The sequence below is a fragment of the Austrofundulus limnaeus genome, unplaced genomic scaffold, assembly GCF_001266775.1.
Source record: "Austrofundulus limnaeus strain Quisiro unplaced genomic scaffold, Austrofundulus_limnaeus-1.0 Scaffold98, whole genome shotgun sequence".
Lineage (NCBI taxonomy): Eukaryota > Metazoa > Chordata > Actinopteri > Cyprinodontiformes > Rivulidae > Austrofundulus > Austrofundulus limnaeus.
The window spans coordinates 1,355,915-1,375,175 of record NW_013952500.1 but is presented as its reverse complement, the minus strand read 5'-3'; the positions used below and the strand labels follow the sequence as shown (position 1 = coordinate 1,375,175).

The 19,261-nt window shown below is 39.5% G+C and overlaps 1 protein-coding gene across 4 annotated transcripts in view; it reads left to right on the top strand.

Annotated features, from left to right (window-relative positions):
• The first annotated feature begins 5,669 nt into the window (after window positions 1-5,669).
• Window positions 5,670-19,261, top strand: part of rprd2a (regulation of nuclear pre-mRNA domain containing 2a) — a 16,454-nt gene continuing 2,862 nt past the window's right edge. For 2 of the 4 annotated variants that reach the window (XR_001310594.1, XR_001310593.1), the window contains exons 1-10: window positions 5,670-6,127; window positions 10,114-10,243; window positions 10,467-10,618; window positions 12,198-12,250; window positions 12,350-12,476; window positions 12,607-12,782; window positions 13,081-13,423; window positions 13,504-13,704; window positions 13,809-13,988; window positions 15,075-16,978. Coding sequence is in view for 1 of the 4 variants with exons in the window: in XM_014013152.1 (XP_013868606.1) it covers window positions 5,953-6,127; window positions 10,114-10,243; window positions 10,467-10,618; window positions 12,198-12,250; window positions 12,350-12,476; window positions 12,607-12,782; window positions 13,081-13,423; window positions 13,504-13,704; window positions 13,809-13,988; window positions 15,075-16,747 (3,210 nt within the window). In the remaining 3 variants the exon portion in view is untranslated. Of the gene's footprint in view, window positions 6,128-10,113; window positions 10,244-10,466; window positions 10,619-12,197; window positions 12,251-12,349; window positions 12,477-12,606; window positions 12,783-13,080; window positions 13,424-13,503; window positions 13,705-13,808; window positions 13,989-15,074; window positions 17,642-19,261 lie in introns of those variants that run through there. The other 2 variants (XR_001310595.1, XM_014013152.1) reach the window with 2 other exon arrangements.

Here is a 19,261-nt window from a genome sequence, read left to right as displayed (position 1 = left end):
TCTCTCTCTCTCTCTCTCTCTCTCTCTCTCTCTCTCTCATGTTCTGTTCGGGTCCAAAGTGAAGCAAACACAGATGAAAGGAGGAACAGGAACGAGCTGCAGGTTAGCTCGCGCTCACCGTCACCTCCGTCGAAGTTTTACCTCAGTTGACCGTGACTGTGCGTCAAATTATTCACCAAAAAAAAAGGTAAGAACGCCTCATTTTAACGCCACGATTCCGTTATGACTGCTTTATAAAAGGCTGTGTTTGCAGTAGCGCACAATATAGTTTTTTATTTTAAATCATTAGAGCTAAATATTGCGATTTTACGTGTTTTGAACACGTGGTCAAACATGCTAAGAGCTGTAGTTTTTAATGTCAGCCATATTTAATATAGAATAATAAAATAAAAACGAGCAGCAGATGGACTGATCTGTTATCAGATAAAATTTAAACAAAAGTTGGGGCTGAAACTTATTATTGACATGTGTGTTTCCTCAGGTGACCTTTAAACAATCATTTCTGCCTTTTTTGTAATATCTTATTTAACACAGTTTGTCCTGGACTATGTGCACAATGAATGCATTGCAGTCTCCTCTCTTATGTAAAATGTTGTTTACATCTAAAATAAGTGTTTAATTAAAACCTCAGAAGTTTGAAGGGCTCTGGTGTTTTAGCAGGATTTGTAAACAAATTCAAAAATATCTTTATCAAAGTTTTGGCAACTTATTTGTAATTTATGGGCCTTTTTTTTGTCAAAGTCAATAAGAGAGATTACTTTAGGATTTATTTGGGCTCTATGTTGTCTGTTTTAATTCATTAGTTTCATTATTGATCAAAAAAGGAGACGTTTTGGATCTTTTGAGTTGAAATGTGTTTAAAATGATGGTGTGCTCTTGCTTTTGTTTCCCTATAAAATGCACTCCACCTTAAATTCAAATGACTTCTAAGGCGGAAGTGGAAATGAGGACGTTTTAGTCTCCCGTGTGCTGTTTTTACATATTAACCTTTTTTTTTATTTGTGAAGCCATTTGATCAGTTTCCAACATTTTATGTAACCTTTAAGGTTAGTTTCTGGTGTGTTAAACACATAAATATAACATATAAAACTACAGCAAGTGGCTAAAAACCTGTCGGATGTACAGTTTTATAATTATGTGATGATTCATTAAGGCAGTGATTTGTTACAAAATGTTTAGCGCTTCTAAATTAGCTCCTAATTATATAATAACTCTCATCACAGTTAATTGTCAGTGTTCTGACTCTATGACCCAACATGTTAAACTTCAGTAAAACTTGCAACAAACTGACCAAAGTGCTTTGAAAACAACGGAGATGTTTTCACCAGGACAACAACAGCATCTCTGAAATGTTTTAAACGGATGTAGCTTTAGCTTTTAGCTGTTTGCTCTCTTTCAGCACAGTGCTCTTATTAGAGTTTATCTTGTTATATTTGCTCAGACGTTGAAGACGTTACTCATAGCCTTAAATTTAAAGTGTACTTGTTTTTCTTACACTTTAAACTTAAAGTGGATCAGCTGTGGTTGTGATTTTTCTTGGCGTCACCTTATAAATGTCTTATATTTGAGAAATGGAACTAGTTTGATTTATTAAGCCAATGAGCCAGTTAGAATTCAAGGTTTAGTTTGGTTTACACAGATTACATTTTGTTGATAATGCCTCCACAGATGAACTCGCTGGACAAATCGTCCAAATGGCCGTCCTACGACTCGCTGCCCTCCACATCGAGCAGCCTCCCCCTCAGCGAGAACGAGCAGACGGAAGACGAAGGGGACGTCTTCTCGGAAGGAGAGGGCGACGCCGGGACAAAAAGGCCGTCCTCGGCCGACGAGGGAATCGCGCCACGTCCGGGAAACTACCTCCACGTCCCACCTCGTCCGGACCACCACGCGCGTTCGAGGTTCGATCGGCCGAAACTCCGCCCCGATAAAGAGACGTCCTCGTCGACGCCGGGGGACCTGGCGTTTGCTCAGAAAGTGAGAATCTTACGGTGAAATCGCAGTGTTTGTGTTTTTGCAAAAGATTTTGTTGTTAAAAAAAGGTGTTTTTCAGTGTGCAGGTTTGCACAGGTTCATCGGTCCTCTGCTTGAGCTTCTGCGTGGATTAAAAACTGGCAGATTTGACAAAGGTACGTTTTTTTTATGACATTATTGGTACGGATTATGCCATAATCCCCTTGCTTTAATGTTTTGGATGTTATGTGTTGATAGGTTTAACCAGTTTCCAGCAGAATGTTGCTATAGACAGATTACAGCGGATTCTTGGGATGCTTCAGAAACCTGAAATGGGGTAAGAAAATCACAATTTTAAGAATCATTAAGATTTAAGTAGACCGTTTTTTAAAAAATTCATTTAATTTAAAAACAAAACAAATGCTATACATACAACAAACAAAACACAAATAAAATGAAAGAAAGAAGAAAGAAATTCTTATTAATATCTGCCCTTTTTTTCAAAGAAAAATAAAAAATAAATAAATTCAAACAACATTAATCTTCAAATGACCTTTCTTTGCTGCAGGGAGAAATACCTTCAGAGCCTGCTGCAGATAGAGATGCTGCTCAACACCTGGTTCCCCCAGGAGAAAATGAAGCCCACAAACACACCGAAACCCACCGGTACTCCAACCCTCGTCCCACACAGGCACCAAAATCAGCTCCACATTCCTGTCAAGGTGGGCCTCTTCTTTTGTATTACCTTTTTTTATTTTAGTGTTTTAAGAAGGATTTTGAGTCTGGCGGAAGCTAAAGATAAGAACAGGGTTCCCGTGGATCCTTAAAAAGTCTTTTGAAAAAGTTAATTGAAAAATAAGGCCTTAATTAGCCTTAAAAGGTCTTAAATCAATCTTTCAGAGGTCTTAAAAATGCAACATATTGTAAATAGGATGACTGTATTTGTCTCATTAAAATAATTGGTAACATTTTTTAAATTTTATTTTTGTTTAAACAATTTACAAAATTTACCACAGCTAGTTTTACGTAAAAAAAAAACATTTAGGTAAATTTTTTTTTTATTTTATTTTTATTTTTTCCACATTTGTGTTTATGGTGAAGCTGGTCTTAAATTTCCTTTCAAGTGTCATTAAAAAGCATTAAAAAAGTCTTAGATTTAACTCGCCTTAAGCTGTAGGAACCCTGAAGAAAGAAAAGCTTTAGATACTTGTTGTCGGTTGTGATTTATTTGTTTTATTTTTTGTAACTCCAAATGAGTTGTGTAATTTCCACTAAATGTTTTGTTGCAGTTGTGATTTTTGGCTCTCTGTTAACGTTGCAGAAGAGAAAGCTGAGCTGGTCCGCCCCCGACGGGGTCCCAGCCAAGCACGTCTGCAGTGAACACGAGCGCCGCCTCGACGCCGCCTCCTCCACGCTCCTTCCTCCGTTGCCCGGAAGCCACGCGGCCGAAGCCGAGGACCAGGAGGTCACAGAAAAGACGGGGTCTCGCGAGAACCAGAAAGCTCCCGAGGTTTGTCCGGCCCCCTCGCACCGCCGCCCGGCCACGCAGGACTGCTCCGTGTCTTCGAGCGACAGCATCGCTACAACTGGCTCACCTTAACCGGCGGCGCCTGGCCCTCCTATATCACATGGAGGCACCTCAGCGTGTCAGTCAGGGTGAAGGCAGTGGGCGGGCTCGATTACATAAGCACAAAGTAAGGCTGAGCCAGTCTGTGAAGCCTGCGAGGCACATTAAAACAGAGGAGGAGGAGAAACGCAGAGACTCTTATTAACCCCCAAACATCCAGTCTGAGGTTTCATGAATATTTGCACTAAATGATTACAAGGAACAAGGATTGTTTTGTAGGAAGCTCATTTTTATTTAAGTAAATTTAAAAAAACGGTGTGAAAAACTTTACATTTGGAATCCGTTCGAGCCATGTTCAGTATTTTTTTTTATGAAGCCGTAGGATTTATTATTATCAGGATTGGTAAATAATTTTACAGGGGTTTAATCTTCCAGTTTCTTCAAGTGGGAATCGTCACGTGTATTTGTTTTTTTAATTTGAGTCTGTTGCGTTGGTTACGTAATTATCTGTAGCATTTAAAACAACAGGGCGGGTCTCTCAACAAAGCATATTTCCTCCAGAAGCCGGTGTTCTCTTAGGTGATTTTGAAGAACAGGAACTTTTAGCAAATCATTGGTTCCTTTGCCCATTTGCTCCACCTTGGTTTGCAAATCATCTGCTGATGAAAACATTTGTCACATGTACTTGTCTTTAAAAAAAAAAAAAACAAGAGAGGAACAATGTTTTTATAAAGATAAGAAGATTAAAAATGGATTCTGTCTGACTGACTAGGATGTACTGTAGAATGTGCCAAATAACCCCCCTTTTTTAATTTCCTTTTTTATTGTTTTCAGCTTATACTGTATCACACATGAGCTTTGTTTCTGTCTGCACCAAGAAAAGATTTGAAATAATTACTGAGTTTGGGGTGAAAAAGTCAGGGAGTTGTTCCTGAATGTTTTGTTTTGCTTTTGTCTTGAGCTTTTTTTGTTGAAATTCAAAATTTCAGGGTGCTTTTGCGAGTTAAAAGACAATAATACATTTAAGCACAAGTGAATTTGGATTGTTGCATCTGCACTTTGGATGAAAATGAGGAAAATGTTACACATCTGTGAACATCTGAGAGGTTGTGGTGAGAAAGTACCTGATCTTTCGGGAGTTTGAATTATTAAAGGGTAAACTTACTCCGGCACTTTGTAGGGAACACTTTCACAATTAGGAGATAATTGAGTTTTTTTCACAAGGATTTCAAAGTTTTTTTATTTTTTATTTGCCAGAATGACACCAACTTCTGTGCCTGACTTAAAAACCAAGTTGCTTTTCTAAAATTTGCATCACTATGCTAAACTGTCAAGTAATAAAAGTACCTTGGAGCTGAGAAACCATTTTTTTCCCTGAACTCATAACTTTTGTTTTAAAATATTCTTTTTCTATTTGTTTGTTTTAAATCGGGATTCATTCACGTTGAATGACAATTCATCCCTGGTATTTTGTCACCAGTCAGCCTTATTTATAATCACATAAACTTGATTGTCTGACTTCTGATTCTACAAGTGTACAATTTGTTAAACAATGAAAACAAAATGGCCGTGTGTGCCATAGAAACCCAGATGTGCATCTGATCATTACTGACTCCTGAATTATGTTATTTAATGTGGAAATTTTAAGCACAAGACAGAGTAAAATACAATTAAAATGTGGAGTTTTATTTTTGTTGTATGTGTAAAAATGATCTTGTTATATTTCTTAGTTTTAGGACATTTTTGTTGGTTTGTTTCTTTACACGTTGTTCTTACTGGAGATTGCTTGATAAATGCATATTTTTATATATTAAAAAAGCAAAATAATTTATGAAACCTGTAGTAGCTTGATTATTGAGATTCAGACTCCGAAAACTGCCTGTAGTTTTCTTCAGTGAGATGAAAAATAGGTTTTTACAGCTTTTCAGTTTTAATCGTTTAAAGATTCAATATCACAGCAGAAAAATAAGATTGTCTTTCTATAATTAAATAACCCACAACTTCAAGTTGTGGTTTCAACAAGCCACTAATAGTTGAATTTATTTTGTTATTCGTGACTCAGCCAGCAGATGGCGCAGTGTAGGTGGAGAGAGCGGTCATCACATTCCGGAACGCCAGGTGGCGCCATATTCACGTGTTTGCGGAAATGTTTATTCCCACACCAGGATGTCGTAAGGCGCTAAGTTTTAACCATAAGTGTCAAATAATAAAACTGATTTTCTCTGGCCTACAGCCTCACTCTGGATCATCTGAGGGCACAGAAAATACAGCTAAGCTAAAGTTTATTATGTGTAGAATTCCGGCGCGGAACCGAGCGGATGCGGAACGCGATTTTTGTATGTGTAGCGTCTAAGCTAACCATGCTAAGCTAAAGCGGCTAACTTCATTTTGTAATGATAAAGTGAAAAAAAAGCTAAGCTCCTGCGATCATTATGGCAGCGGGAACAGGCGCCGCTTCGGGCGCATCTCTGGAGTCCTCTCTGGACAGGAAGTTTCGAAATGTGACAAACACGATGGACTCCATTCAAGGACTATCAACGTGGTGTATAGACAACAAGAAGTACCACAGCCTCATTGTGCGCCACTGGATGAAGTGTGTGAGGAAAGGTAAGTTTTCTTTTTCACCTGTTGGAACGATAGGCTCGACTTGGTAAATATATGGCATGATTCCCTAATTCACGAACCGGTATATTTGTTAAAAACGAGTCATTTGTTCAGCCAGAAACAGTTAAAATACTCATATTTTTTGTTTACGAATTTAGACAAATTTGAGGTTGTTTATCAGACGAATTTTCACCTTATTTTTTCAAATGGATCTGAGCCTGAAATGTCATATTGTGTTGTAAACATCAGCAACACATCATAAACACATTTAAATTGTTCTCTACGTTTAGTTCCATTAATAAACTTGTGTTTTAAGTGTGGAAAAAGTACATTTCCTTGTGCATAATTTGCACAATCTTGTGTTTATTTGAAGTGACCTCCAAATAAAGACATAACAGGGGTTTTTCTCTCCACCAATAAGAACTGTTGTATGAAAAATAGTAGATGAACAGGTTGAGTTTTTCCTGTTTCTTAAATATGTGACGTTTAGATACCTTTTTATCTTCTTTCTGGTGTTCCCTCTTCAGTGGACTCCACACCTCCTCCTCCATCTCTCTTTCCTCACTCCACGTCTTTTTTTTCCTGGCAGCATCATCTCATCCTTCTACCACTGTCCCATCTCTGTCCACGTGTCCTAACCATCTCAGTCTGGTCTCTCTAGCTTTATCTCATTCAACCTGTGGTATATCATCCTGAATCATTTGTTTGACAATTATTTACCCTGAGATATGAGTTTCTCATGTTTTGAGTCGTTCATCCAGTCGTTCTTGATAACTCTGTTATCTCATTTTTATCTGGTAATTCTAGTTTATGTTGGACTTTTTTTTGACACATTGATTTTTACTTTGACCGCTTGTTTGTTCTTTGTGCAAACAGCTTTTTGAGCACAGTTTGTGCTGAACTACTTTCTTGAAGGATATATAATCCGTATAGTACAATTTACAGCTCAACTGTTTATCCAGTTAAATGCTAGTTGTTAAAAGACATCTTTTTGTCTTTTATTTCCGATGCTCAGGTCTGTTTGTAATATTAGCAGTTTGTTAAATGTCATGAAAACGGGCTCAGTTGGGTGAAAAAAACACAGAAGTAAACCCAGCAGGTGAATTAATATTTGCATTTTCATATTGGATGATTTAGGTCATTTCTTTTGTATTTAGTGTTAAAGTAAAGTGGCTAGATAGCAATTTTCTGCCTTTTTCTCAGTCTCACTATGTTATTGGAATGACCATTTATCATTTAACATTCAGTCAAACTGAACCATGCCTTCATATATTTTATCTGACATTTAAAAATCTGTAAATTTAAAGATGATTAATTTAATGTAAGGCACCTTTTTTTATCCCCATTGACCTCTGACCTCATTGAGTCACATGTTGCTCAGATTGTACAAAAACACAAGTTTCCCTTAGATCTCTGCTTTAACAATTATTTTTAAAAATGTTGTGAACATGTTCGCTGTTGGAGCTGAACAACAGCTTTGTTTTGTTTAGAAAGCGATATGCCTCATGTTATTTCTAGGGCTGTGTATTGGCAAGAATTTGGCGATACATACACAGAGGGGTCACGATACGATATATCCCGATATATTGCGATACTGTAAACAAGGCGATATATTGCGATTTTTTTTTGCCCAAAAATTCTATTACCCAGTAAATAAAAACCTCTTACAAAAAAAAAAACAACCAAAATTCATTGTCTCAGAAATTCTAATATTACATAGACGTACTTTGGATACATTTAGCTGTGTTCTGCTTTGTATGTGTTTTATTTTATTTGTTTCATATTTCTTATTTCATCCACGTTTTCAACTATTAGACATGTGCTATATGCATGCCTGCCTGCCTGCCTACCATAACGTTGGAAAAAAAAGCGCACAAGACACTTAATTTGGCTTAAAATACAGACACTGACAAATAAGTAACTGTTTGTAACCTTACCTCAGCTTAGAAGTAGGGCTGCTACGATTAATCGATGACTAATCGATTATTAAAATAATCGATGACTAATTTAATAATTGATTAATAGTTTTCTTTTTCTTTTTTTTTTTGTTCTTTACTTTGTTTTTCTCTCCAAACTGCTTTGACACCTTCCACTGCCACGTCTGCCTTTCTGTCCTTGACACACATGCACAGTAGTGGTAACTGGGGTAGGCCGTGGACGTCACAAGACATTATACAGACAGGCTCTGGTATCATGGCTACTCGGCAACGGAGCTCAAAAGTGTGGGATCATTTTAAGAAAAAGAAAGAGAAACCTGTGTAATATCTGCAGAGCAGAACTTACCTTCCACAGCAACTATTTTTAGTTAGCATATAGCTAAAATCTAACGATGGTTATATAATAGCAGCTGCATTCTGGCGTGATGAGCTGTATGTTTTATATTCAATTAACATATGATCCGATTAGTCGACCAATCGAAAAAATAATCGGTGATTAATCAATTATAAAAATAATCGTTTCTGGCAGCCCTACTTAGAAGGCAGAGGGTGTCGGTCTTTTCCGCTCAGATTCAGCTATTGGAGCATGAAGCTAATGTTTACTCACAATGCTAATGCTACCCTTACTCTCTGGCGCTCAAGAGGTAGAGGAGCCAAATGGCTGGCTCACTGCTGCCAACTAGTGGTCAGAGGCTGAACTACAACATAAAAATAAATGGCTGGCAGGGAAGTTGACATTTTAAACATTAATAAAAAATCGATACAGGGCTTTAGAATATCGATACATTATCGGGAAATGAAATATCGCGATATTTCAGTGTATCGATATTTTCTTACACCTCTAGTTATTTCTGGGTATTTTTGTGATAAATACAATTATTTTTTATACCAGGTTACGTTGTTCACACGTTTTTATTGTCGTTGATGATATTGCTTTTCTAAAACACCTGAAATGTTTCTGAACATCTGTCAGGACTAAAATGAGAGGGTTAACTCAGGACTCACTTTAGTTGCAGTCTGAGCTTGTTGTTCTGCAGACGGCCGTGTGTTGCTACTATTTTTGTCTTGTAAGATAGTTGTATCAGTTTTTCTTCTGTTGGCGACTTGATAAAAATCCCAGACGTCAATGTTTGATCAAAATGCTGCTCTTTGTTTTGATACGAGTCAAGTTATTGTTGTGCAGTAGTTCAACCTATCTGTGAAATAAAACAGCTTTAAGTCAGTCAGATGATGCTTTTAACAAAGCAAACCTTTAATTTTTAAGTTACTATGGCGTCTTTAAAACACACAAGAAGTTCTATGAAACAATAAAAGTTAATGAGCCCACTTGCCTCTCAATAACAACTCAAATTTATCACTTTACATATTAAATTATTGTTTTTAATCAATAGAAGTGTATGTACTTTGGCTTGTAGTGGCTGATAAAACCAGTGAACATGAATATTTTGTTGTAGTCAAAATAAAATTGTGAAATATTTTGATTTCTAATAAAATGTGGTCTCATTGCATTTTATTTATTTATTTGTATAGTTTTGAGATTGAAAGTTTCCTGTAAACTTGCATTGTTCAGTTGTTTAGGAGATGCATATTAACTCGTCACTCTTTTATAATTAGAATTAATTAGAATTAAATAATCATGTTGCAGATTTTTAAGCTGGCTTCACAATGTTTGGTTCTGGTTTGAGTTTTGCAGTAGTCGTGTTGGCTGAAAGGATTTTCTCACAGTTTGTAAAATGTGTACAAACGTTTCATTTTGGTATTGTTACTATTTGTTTAATTGAAAAGATATTGTGTTTACTTGCAATGTAGAATTTTACCATCCGAAATATATCATATGATGTTCTTTTCTTTAAAGTCAGCTTGTATCACCACAAAATGACGGCTTAGATTTTTACATGTATTGTTTTTAATTAGTCTTAAGGGTGTATTTGGTAAAAAGTAAGATTGGTACCATTAAAGCCCACAGAAAAGTTGAGAAATAATTGAAAAAGCTGTCATCCTCTCTGGTAATTTGGACCACCAGCCAAACGTTTATTCTTTTCTCCTCCGCAGCTAACGCCTCCCACCGGCTCAACTTGGTATACCTCGCCAACGATGTCATTCAAAACTGCAAAAGAAAGAACGCCATCGTTTACCGAACGGCTTTTGCCGACGTGCTACCAGACGCCTTCTTACTGATCAAGTAAGCAAAGCTACGGTTTGCACCGCAGCACTCCTGAAAATATGAAGACCCTGTTGTGTGTTTAAAACGCAACTGAAGCGTCAGAATTGGGCAATCCTGTCTGCATAATCTCCTGAACATCTTTAAAATTTATGTGTGAAAGCAAACTAATATTTACCTCTTTAAAGGCATATTTTTGTGAATAAAAAAACACTAATTTCCTTGACTTTTTAAAACTTTTCAGCAGTGAAGGAGACCCCAATATGATAAAATCAGTGGAGAGGATTCTGTCCATCTGGGAGGAGAGGGACATGTATTCGGGGACGCTCATTACTGAGCTTAGGAATACTTTAGCTAAAGAAGAGTCCCCTCCTGAGACACCCGTGGAGCAAAAAAGTGAGTGCTATTTTTGTTCCCGTTAACAATTTCATTCAATTTAATGTCATCATTTAAGGTTTGCTGTTGTGTCCTCTGTCTCCAGGGTTTATTTTGAAAAATGTCACAGTTCACTGCAGGGTTCGACAAGATTTATTCTTTTTTTTAGTGACAACAAAAGTTACCTGCCCGACATGAAAAGTTACCTGCCCGAAWCAAAAATGTTCAAATTTTGATAAAATAGGTAAAACGTGTACCGTATTTGTACTACAAAAATATTAACATGGTTATACAGAGGTGTATAACATGTGACATCTGATTAAACAGATGCAAACATTTTAGACTGAGTTACTAACAGTCAATTGTATTATGAAGAACATCTTCAAAAAACATTTTTAGACCTTTCCAGTGCTTCCCTTTGAGTACTGGCCTTGGGGGCGGGGCTTACAAAATCAGAATGATCAACAGCAGCAGCTTTGTTTTAAATACAATTTACAGAACATGAAAAAGTCAACAATTTGCATTAAAGTAATCGTATATAGTCTATCCCGTATCTGAAGATACATTTACGATATCTTGAACTGGAGTCTCCCTACAACTTAATGATAAATCTAATGTTATTTATACTGGTCAGAATATAATTAGAGGTATCTTAAATAGGTATTTTGCCTTGTCAAAATATATTAAGAGATATCTATTTATTTGTTTGTTTCTTTCATTCATAAAAACAAAACCACCTATGTACAGCATTAAAAAAGGTAAATCATTCTCTGAATTAAAAGGGTGCAGAGTGAAGGAAAAAAATAACATCATATTTGCCCCTTATTTTCAAAAATCAACTTCAACACACAAACAAGCTCAAGATGGAAAGTTCTCCAAATTAAAAAAAACAAGTAAATAAAATAAAATAATAAAAGAAGACATTTTATTGTTTTATCCTAAATAACTAATATGTCTAATGTAGTCATAAAACAATTTCAGATAGCTACAATATAAGTGTAGTGAAGCCAAATAAATGTTATATCTGCCTGCCATACAATGAGCTTTTGCCCGCTGCTGTTGCGCTCTCATCTTCATCATCAGAGCACAAGCCGATATTAGCAAGATGGGTTTATGACTGAATGAACGTCCACATGTTTTTTTCATCTCTGTGGGTAACAATACATAAAAAACATTTATTTTTCTCCGAAAACACGGGTGTGAAAAAAACAGTGGTTGTTAAAGCTTCGCTCTGCGCGATGTGCAGCAGGAAGGAGGGAGGAAGTTATCCCGCGACACGATGGCAAGACGAAACTTTTCTACAGCGGGCGGGGGACGTTTTGAGGATTTATTCTCTCTCTTTACGTGTTTTAAAACGCCGTATTTCTTCATTTATTTTCAGAATATTTTGAATAAATGGCCCTATAAAAAACTAAAGGAATTGTTTATCTGCCCGGTCGGGCAGGCATCGGGACACACCCACCTGCCCGAATATGGGTTTTACCTCCCCAGACAGTCGGGCAATAGGATTTATCGAACCCTGGTTCAATGCATAATAACGTATTACAAACTATTGAGGGTTACTGCTTCATGTGATTTGCTGATTTTTATGTTTTTAAAGCTCCGCTTGAGTCTAAAGCAGATCTGCGGTCCAAGATTGTGGCTGAGTTTGTGGTAAGTTATTAAATGTACCCCAGCTTTTCCTTTAACCAAACTTCTTTTTTTTTTTTTTTGCATCTTTAGACTCAAACATTGACTGTCTTTCTGCTTTAGCCGCAGGCGTTAATGGAACAACTGTCCAAGTACAAGAGATCTCTGGAGGAGGTTGATCTCAGAGAAAAACAGCTGTCTGCCATGAGGGTTGACATCTTCAGTTCGGATGCTCTCAAGAAACTCAAAGGTGCATAACTAGGTCATCTTCCCACTGTTGCGCAGTCTAACTTGGTGCAAAACTGTCTTCCCAGCTCTACTTTTTCCCGTTTTCTCGCAACCCTTTCAAATTCACACCCGCATGCTCTCAACTCTTACAGATAAAGCAGGAGGAAAGAAATTCTCCAGGGACTTTGAGGAGGGAAGCGCACAGCTGCAGGAGTTTGTGAAGTTCTTTGAGCAACAATCCAAAGTTGGTCCTCCGCTCCTGGAAGCACTCAGCAATGCAGATATCTTTTATGAAATGCAGTACAAAGAGGTCAAGATTGTCGCTAACGTGAGTATTTTAGGAATTAAATGACATTACTTTTTTAATTGTTTATAGTTTAAGCAAGGAAGTTGTAGTTTTTATAGCTCCAGAGAGATAAAAGGAGTAGTTAGATTTTTTTTTAAGTGAGTAGACAGTATCTTACCTGCAGTAGACAGCAGAGCAGCCTCTTGGTTTTTCTCCTCTGCCTGTCTCTGTTTAATGAACAATCTGGACAAATTGAGCTTGGAAAATGAGAGTTTTCAGGTTTGTGGTGTTTCTCTGAAGCCGGCCCACGAAAAGATTCTGAACTTTGTTTTCTCTCCAGGCTTACCAAACATTTGCAAACCGGGTGAACCACCTCAAACGTAAACTGGACGCCCTGAAAGCCAACCTACCAGACCTGGACGACTCGCCCATCCCCTCGCCTTCTGCAGACGCACCTTCTCCAACCGGCTCAGAGTCCCCGTTTCACGGCTTGGAGCTGGCCCATCCTGACCCAGATCTCGATGGTTCCGCCATGGATGACGATACCGAACCACCGGCCCCGAGCCCTTTGTCCTCACCGGGCGGGTCGCCCAAAGGCGCAGACGTTCTCGGAGGAAACGACAACCGCGAAGTGGAGGACATGGAGCTCTCGGATGAGGAAACGGACGGCGGTGGAATCATAGGTCAGCTCAGAGCTGCTGCAGCTGACAGACTAATTATTTATATCTGAACGTTTTCCTCACTTTTCTGTTTTTCCTGTCAGTCGAGGAGTCGATTGAACCCGAGCGCCCACCAGAGAACCCCGCTCCAGTTCCTGAAACAATTGAACCGGCAGTAGCGACAGAGCCAATTGTCCCTGAGGTCGCCCCGAGTGCAGCTGTTCCTGCAGCCGCCGTGCAAAGTGTCGACATGGACAAAATTGGCTCCATCCTCAACAGCATCAACCCAGTAACGAAGAACACAGGTGAGTTCTTGTTGCTTGTTTTCAGGGTGAAACCTCGCGGCCTTTACGTTTTAGTGTCGTTGCTGGTTTCAGCGGATCAGTGACGGTCTGGTTGTGTTTTGCAGGGCCTGTGATGGAGAGTCCTCCTGCAGCTGCACCCATTAGTTCCTTTACGAAGCCCAAACTTGCTCCTTTGATCCTACAAGACGCCAGTTCTTTAATTAATCTCCTCTCCAAGGTGGATATGAGTCCTGCAGACCTCCTCAGTGCTCTGTCCAAAGTTCAGGGTCAAAGCACTCAGAAAGGTGAAGATATGGGTTATTTTAAAGGGATCCCTGATTAGTTGTAACATCAGACTTTATTTAATAAACATTTATTTTAACTGTAAAATAAAGACTGTAAAAATACTGTAGGCTGTTTAGCTTTTATCATTTTTAAACTAAAAGTTTAAAAATATATTACACGGATGGGACCATTTCATTTACACGCAAAGCATTCTGGGTAAATGATGACGTGGATAGGTCCTCGTTGTGAGCGAGCTATATCCACCCTGAAGGTTAATCTTGGACAATATCTGATGATCGACTCTTTTAAATGAAACCAGAGAGCGTTGACAGAGAGGAGAAGGTAGAAACGACTCAGCCTGTAACTGAAAATATGGATGGAGGACAACAGAGCCGCTTCATGGAAGAAGAACCCCAGCTTAGCCTGTTAGCTTTAGCGTTAGCCCCAATGCTATATTGTCTTATATATATTAGCTCGGTGCTACACATTCTCCTCTCGTCACTGAGGTCCTCCATCCACATGACAGAGAGGGGAACACAAAAATGACTCAGCCTGTAACTGAAAATATGGATGGAGGACTTCAGTTTAGCTTGTTTGTCGCGCTAGGACCGAGCTAATACATATAAGGCAATATAGCGTCAGTGCTAGCACAAAGGCTAACAGGCTAAGCTGAGGTTCTTCTTCCATGAAGCAGCTCTGTTGTCCTCCATCAATATTTTCAGTTCCAGGCTGAGTCATTTCTACCTTCTCCTCTCTGTCAACGCTCTCTGGTTTCATTTAAAAGAGTCGATCATCAGATATTGTCCAAGATTAACCTTCAGGGTGGATATAGCTCGCTCACARCGAGGACCTATCCARGTCATCATTTACCCAGAATGCTTTGTGTGTAAATAAAGTGGCTCCATCCGTGTTAAAATATATTTTTAAAAATTCACAAAACTAAACAGCCTACAGTATTTTTACAGTCTTTATTTTATAGTTAAAATAAATGTTTATCAAATAAAGTCTAATGTTACAACTAATCAGGGATCCCTTTAATAGATTTAAATTGAAAATATTACTATAGAGTGGTTTGAACACCTTTGTATGTTTGTTTTTATTTTTAGGCGTCACTTCTCGCCTGTCACCCAATGTTGCCCCAAATTCCCTGACTGCAGACAACAACACCCCATCTCCGTTATCCACGTCATCATCAGAGGTTCCCTCTCGGAGCGCGTCTCCCTCCCTCACAGCACCTGAGCCTCCTTCATCCGGCTCTGCTGTGCAGCAAAGCGTGAGCGCTCCAGCAGCCCCCGAAACGTCGAACAAAGCTTCTGCTCTGGTCCAAGCTCTTCACAGAGACATGGACCTGGCCACAGAAACAGAACCGTCCTACTCCTCTGTGAGTTTAGAGTCTAAAATCCACAACTTCCTGCAGGGAAACCCCGTCTTTAGTTCGTTTGACTTGAAGTTTTCGACAAACCCAGCACCGGAAGGGGACACTTTCAGCCCCGTGGCTGGCGCAGACAACCAAGAAGGGACCCCAGTTAGGGACGAAGGAGGAGGGACCCCAACTCAAGACGAGATCATGGACAAGCCAGCGGTGGTCCCGTTCACGTCTGGCATAAATCCGTTAGCAGTCGGTGACATGGTCAAATCAGCTTCTGTGTTGTTTGATAACGGCACACAGCAGATTCCCAACAATCCTCCTCATCGAGCTCACTCGCTGCCGAGTGTGGCTCAGAACGGCCAGCTCTTCCACACATTCCCATACGGCAAACAGGATTTATCACAGGGTGGGATTACCGCACCTGTTGCACATTATCCTGTGCAGACAGCAGGGCCTGTACCTGGAGATGGAGCTCCAGGCATCGCCGGTGGCACACAGACAGTCGAGAGCTTTAAAGGGGGGAATGAACACGGTTGGTTTGGTGATGGTTACCCAGAGGGGAGCTCTCTGCAGCCCGGCGGCTACAACGTGCTGCCGCCTGGGGGGGCCGGAGAAAACAACACATCAGGGCTTTATCCATACCAAACAGAGAACATGCAGCAGCCACAACAGTCACTGGGGTCCATTGCAGTTCCTTCCTTCTTTAAAAGCACCCTTCCTCCTGTCCCGAAGCTTCCACCGCCTCCGTCTGGTTTTGAGCTCCCGCCGTCCTCTGGTGTTCTGATGAACCCAGAGCAGGAGCCTGTTCCCGGTGTGAACGCAGGGGGGGTGTTTGAAAACAGGGGGGACGGCAATATGAGCAGGACGGTGGTTCAGGATCATCAGCACGCGTCGTCGATGCTTCCGGACAATTTGTTCCACGAGCCACACCGCCCTCACCCAGATGACCTGCGTTACCAGGAGGACCCGAGGCATTACCACGACGAGCCTGGACCACACGATGACCATTTCTTTCACAACGAACCCTACTGCCCCCCAAACGAGCCCTATTTTAGACCGGGAAGTCCCCCGCACCCCTACCCAAGAGTTCGAGGGCACCTCACGCCCCCGCTCTCACCCTCGGGAGACCATTTCTTCTCTCATGACTACCAGCGGCACAGTCTTCCCCCTCGACCTCCAAGCTACGCTCCGAGGCGACCGCCGCCCCCCCGCGAAATCCGCCATCCTGCCCCGAGGCCTCTGCATCGCCCCCCTCATCCAGCTCTCCACCCCCACGCCAGGGGACCGCCTCGTCCACCTTTCCCTCGCTTCCAGGGCCCTGACTCGAGGTTAAGAGGCAAGCGGCCAGATCTAAGAGGGCGGGGTCCGATGTTTCCTCCAAAAAGACCCTATCTGCCACCACGGTACTGACGGACCGGCCCCACAGAGCGCACACGCTGCCCCCGTGAAGCCTCTGAAAAGGTGGAAGCAGTTACCTGACGGTGCAGATACTCGTGTGGGCATCAGAGGACAGTGAAACTGAAGGATCCACCCGAAGAAGACAGGAAGTGGAGACGGATAGAGGAAGTCCGGCTGCAGGAAAGACACGGAGACTCCGAGACGACAGCTGAGCTGAAGACAGAAGATTAAAGAAAATAAAAGGTGGATATATATACATACATATATATCACTTCTCTGTTATTTGCTCCATTATGAAGCATTGCGTTGAATATAAAATACACAACTGAGCGTCGGTTTAATTGAGGTCAGATTGAGTTTAGAGGATAAGTGCATGAATCGAACGTACATTAAATTTATTTTTTCTTCCACCAGTTCGAAAAGATTGAAAAGTTATTTTTGCTACAAGAAGTGATAGAATGTAGTCGTTGCAATGTTTCTTCTGTGATTAGTTCAATGTCGAGCAGTTTTGACTGCTTCTATATCAACAATAGTTTTTGTTAAAAAAATAATAATCCGCTCAATTTGAGTACCGTAATCTGAGTGTGTGTTCTAGATTATTTGTTGCTTTTACAATAATATATTTGGCGAAACATTTTTTTTATTGTTTCCAACCGAGATTGTATTTTTTGTGAAGCGATTTTTTTCTCCCGTCGGTTCGGCCCTCGGCGACAGCTCTGCGACTCGTTAAGTTGAAAGAAGAATGCCGCAGCTTTGGTAGTGGGGGGTGGGAGGGTGTACCGGTAATTTTTTTCCCCCACTGAGCCTTCGACGTCGACGCAGAGGAGTTTAAATCTGGAGGAGATGAAGATGTTCGTCTGCAGTTTTCATTCCTTGTACTGACTTAATAAAAATCTGAGTTTGAAACCGTGTCTTTGTTTTCTTTTCTGTGGCAAATCGCTGCCCTGAAGTCTGACTTCTTAGATTTGTTTGAATTCACTTGCTTTACTTTTAATTTATGACTTGGGGGGAGTGGTGGCGCAGAGGTTAGAGAAAGTCTTTAACCCTTCAGCTGCTCTCTGGGCGCATTAGATGGAAGCCTTCTGCACTACTTGTGTGACGGGAAAAGGGCATTAAATTAATTTTCCTATTAGCAGTATATAAGAAAATAACTAATGCCATAGTTTACATTTGAAAGTTTGATTTTTTTTATAATTTAAGGTGCAAATTATCTGTTCTATTTTAACTCGAGGTAATATAATCCATAGGAATATTTGTTTATTAGGTAGTTTTTAAGCAGGGAAATAATGTACTTCATTTGCTACTAATAATTCTATTCCTGCTCAGATATCACAATTATTTTTTCAGTTCCTAAGCAACTGTTTTGTACAAGCGTTTGCTACAAAAAAATTATTTTTTCAGCACTAATCTTCAAATTGTAATTTTCACAGAGAGGTTGCGTGTCTAGTTTACAGATCATTCTGAGCTGAAAGATGATCGTCTAATAGCAGATCAGTGTTTAATTTGACCCACGTGTAATTATGGAGTTAAATGAGTGACAGCTTACATTCATGTTGAAAAAGATTTGACATTGAAAAAAGAAACACTGAAAAATAAAACATTGTCATTGGAAAAACGCGACAGAAAAATGAAACACTGGAAAAAAAAACATTGAAAATATTTGGGTATTTTAAGGTTACAATGTCAAAATCTTTTCAATGTTTCATTTTTCAGTTTTCAATGTTTTATTTTTCAATGTTTCTCTTTTCAGTGTTTTTCTTTTTTCAATGTCAAATCTCTTTCAATATCAATGTAAGCTGTCACTCATTTAACTCCATATGTTTTTAGTATACCTGTGATGTGAAAAATGTTAAATCGTCCGTCAAACATTTTTAATCACAACTTTTTATCTGCCGTCTAGGCCAGCTCGTCTAGAAAAGGAGATTTTTCTAATAAATAAAAGGCAACTTCAAATTGTTGACCACCAAAGATGATTTATTAGTGTGATTTTAGAGTTTTATTTGAAATAAAAGGGCACCGTTAGGGTCATATTTCAAATTGATTGTCCTGAAACCTAATTAGGAGAAATTGAAAGGGCAGTTGCAAAACTAATAAAAGCTCTATCTTCTTCTTTTTCTTTTTTTTCAGATCCAAACAAGACTGAACTCGCAGTAATCCAGTAATGTAATTAAGAGTTGAGCAAACTCAGATTAATATATTTTTATGTTGGTTAAGAGAGAATTAAAGATTAATTTTAAGATTTAAAAGTGTAAATGGCCCCAATCAGGCAGATTTGTTTAATTTAGCTTCCAAAGTGTATTTCTGTAATGGAGGTGAGATGATTGGAAAAAGAAATGGGATAAAAACCAAAAGGAAACTTGAGTTTTGTGCTGCAGAAAGAGCAGAGGAGCAAACATTCTTGTCACCAGGTGTCAGCAAACCTTTTCACGAGTTTTTTTTAATTAACTTTCAATGATCAAAGTCCATAAATTTGCTGACTTGGCATTAAATCATTTAGCATACCAATTTTAAGACTCCCATTTGCTT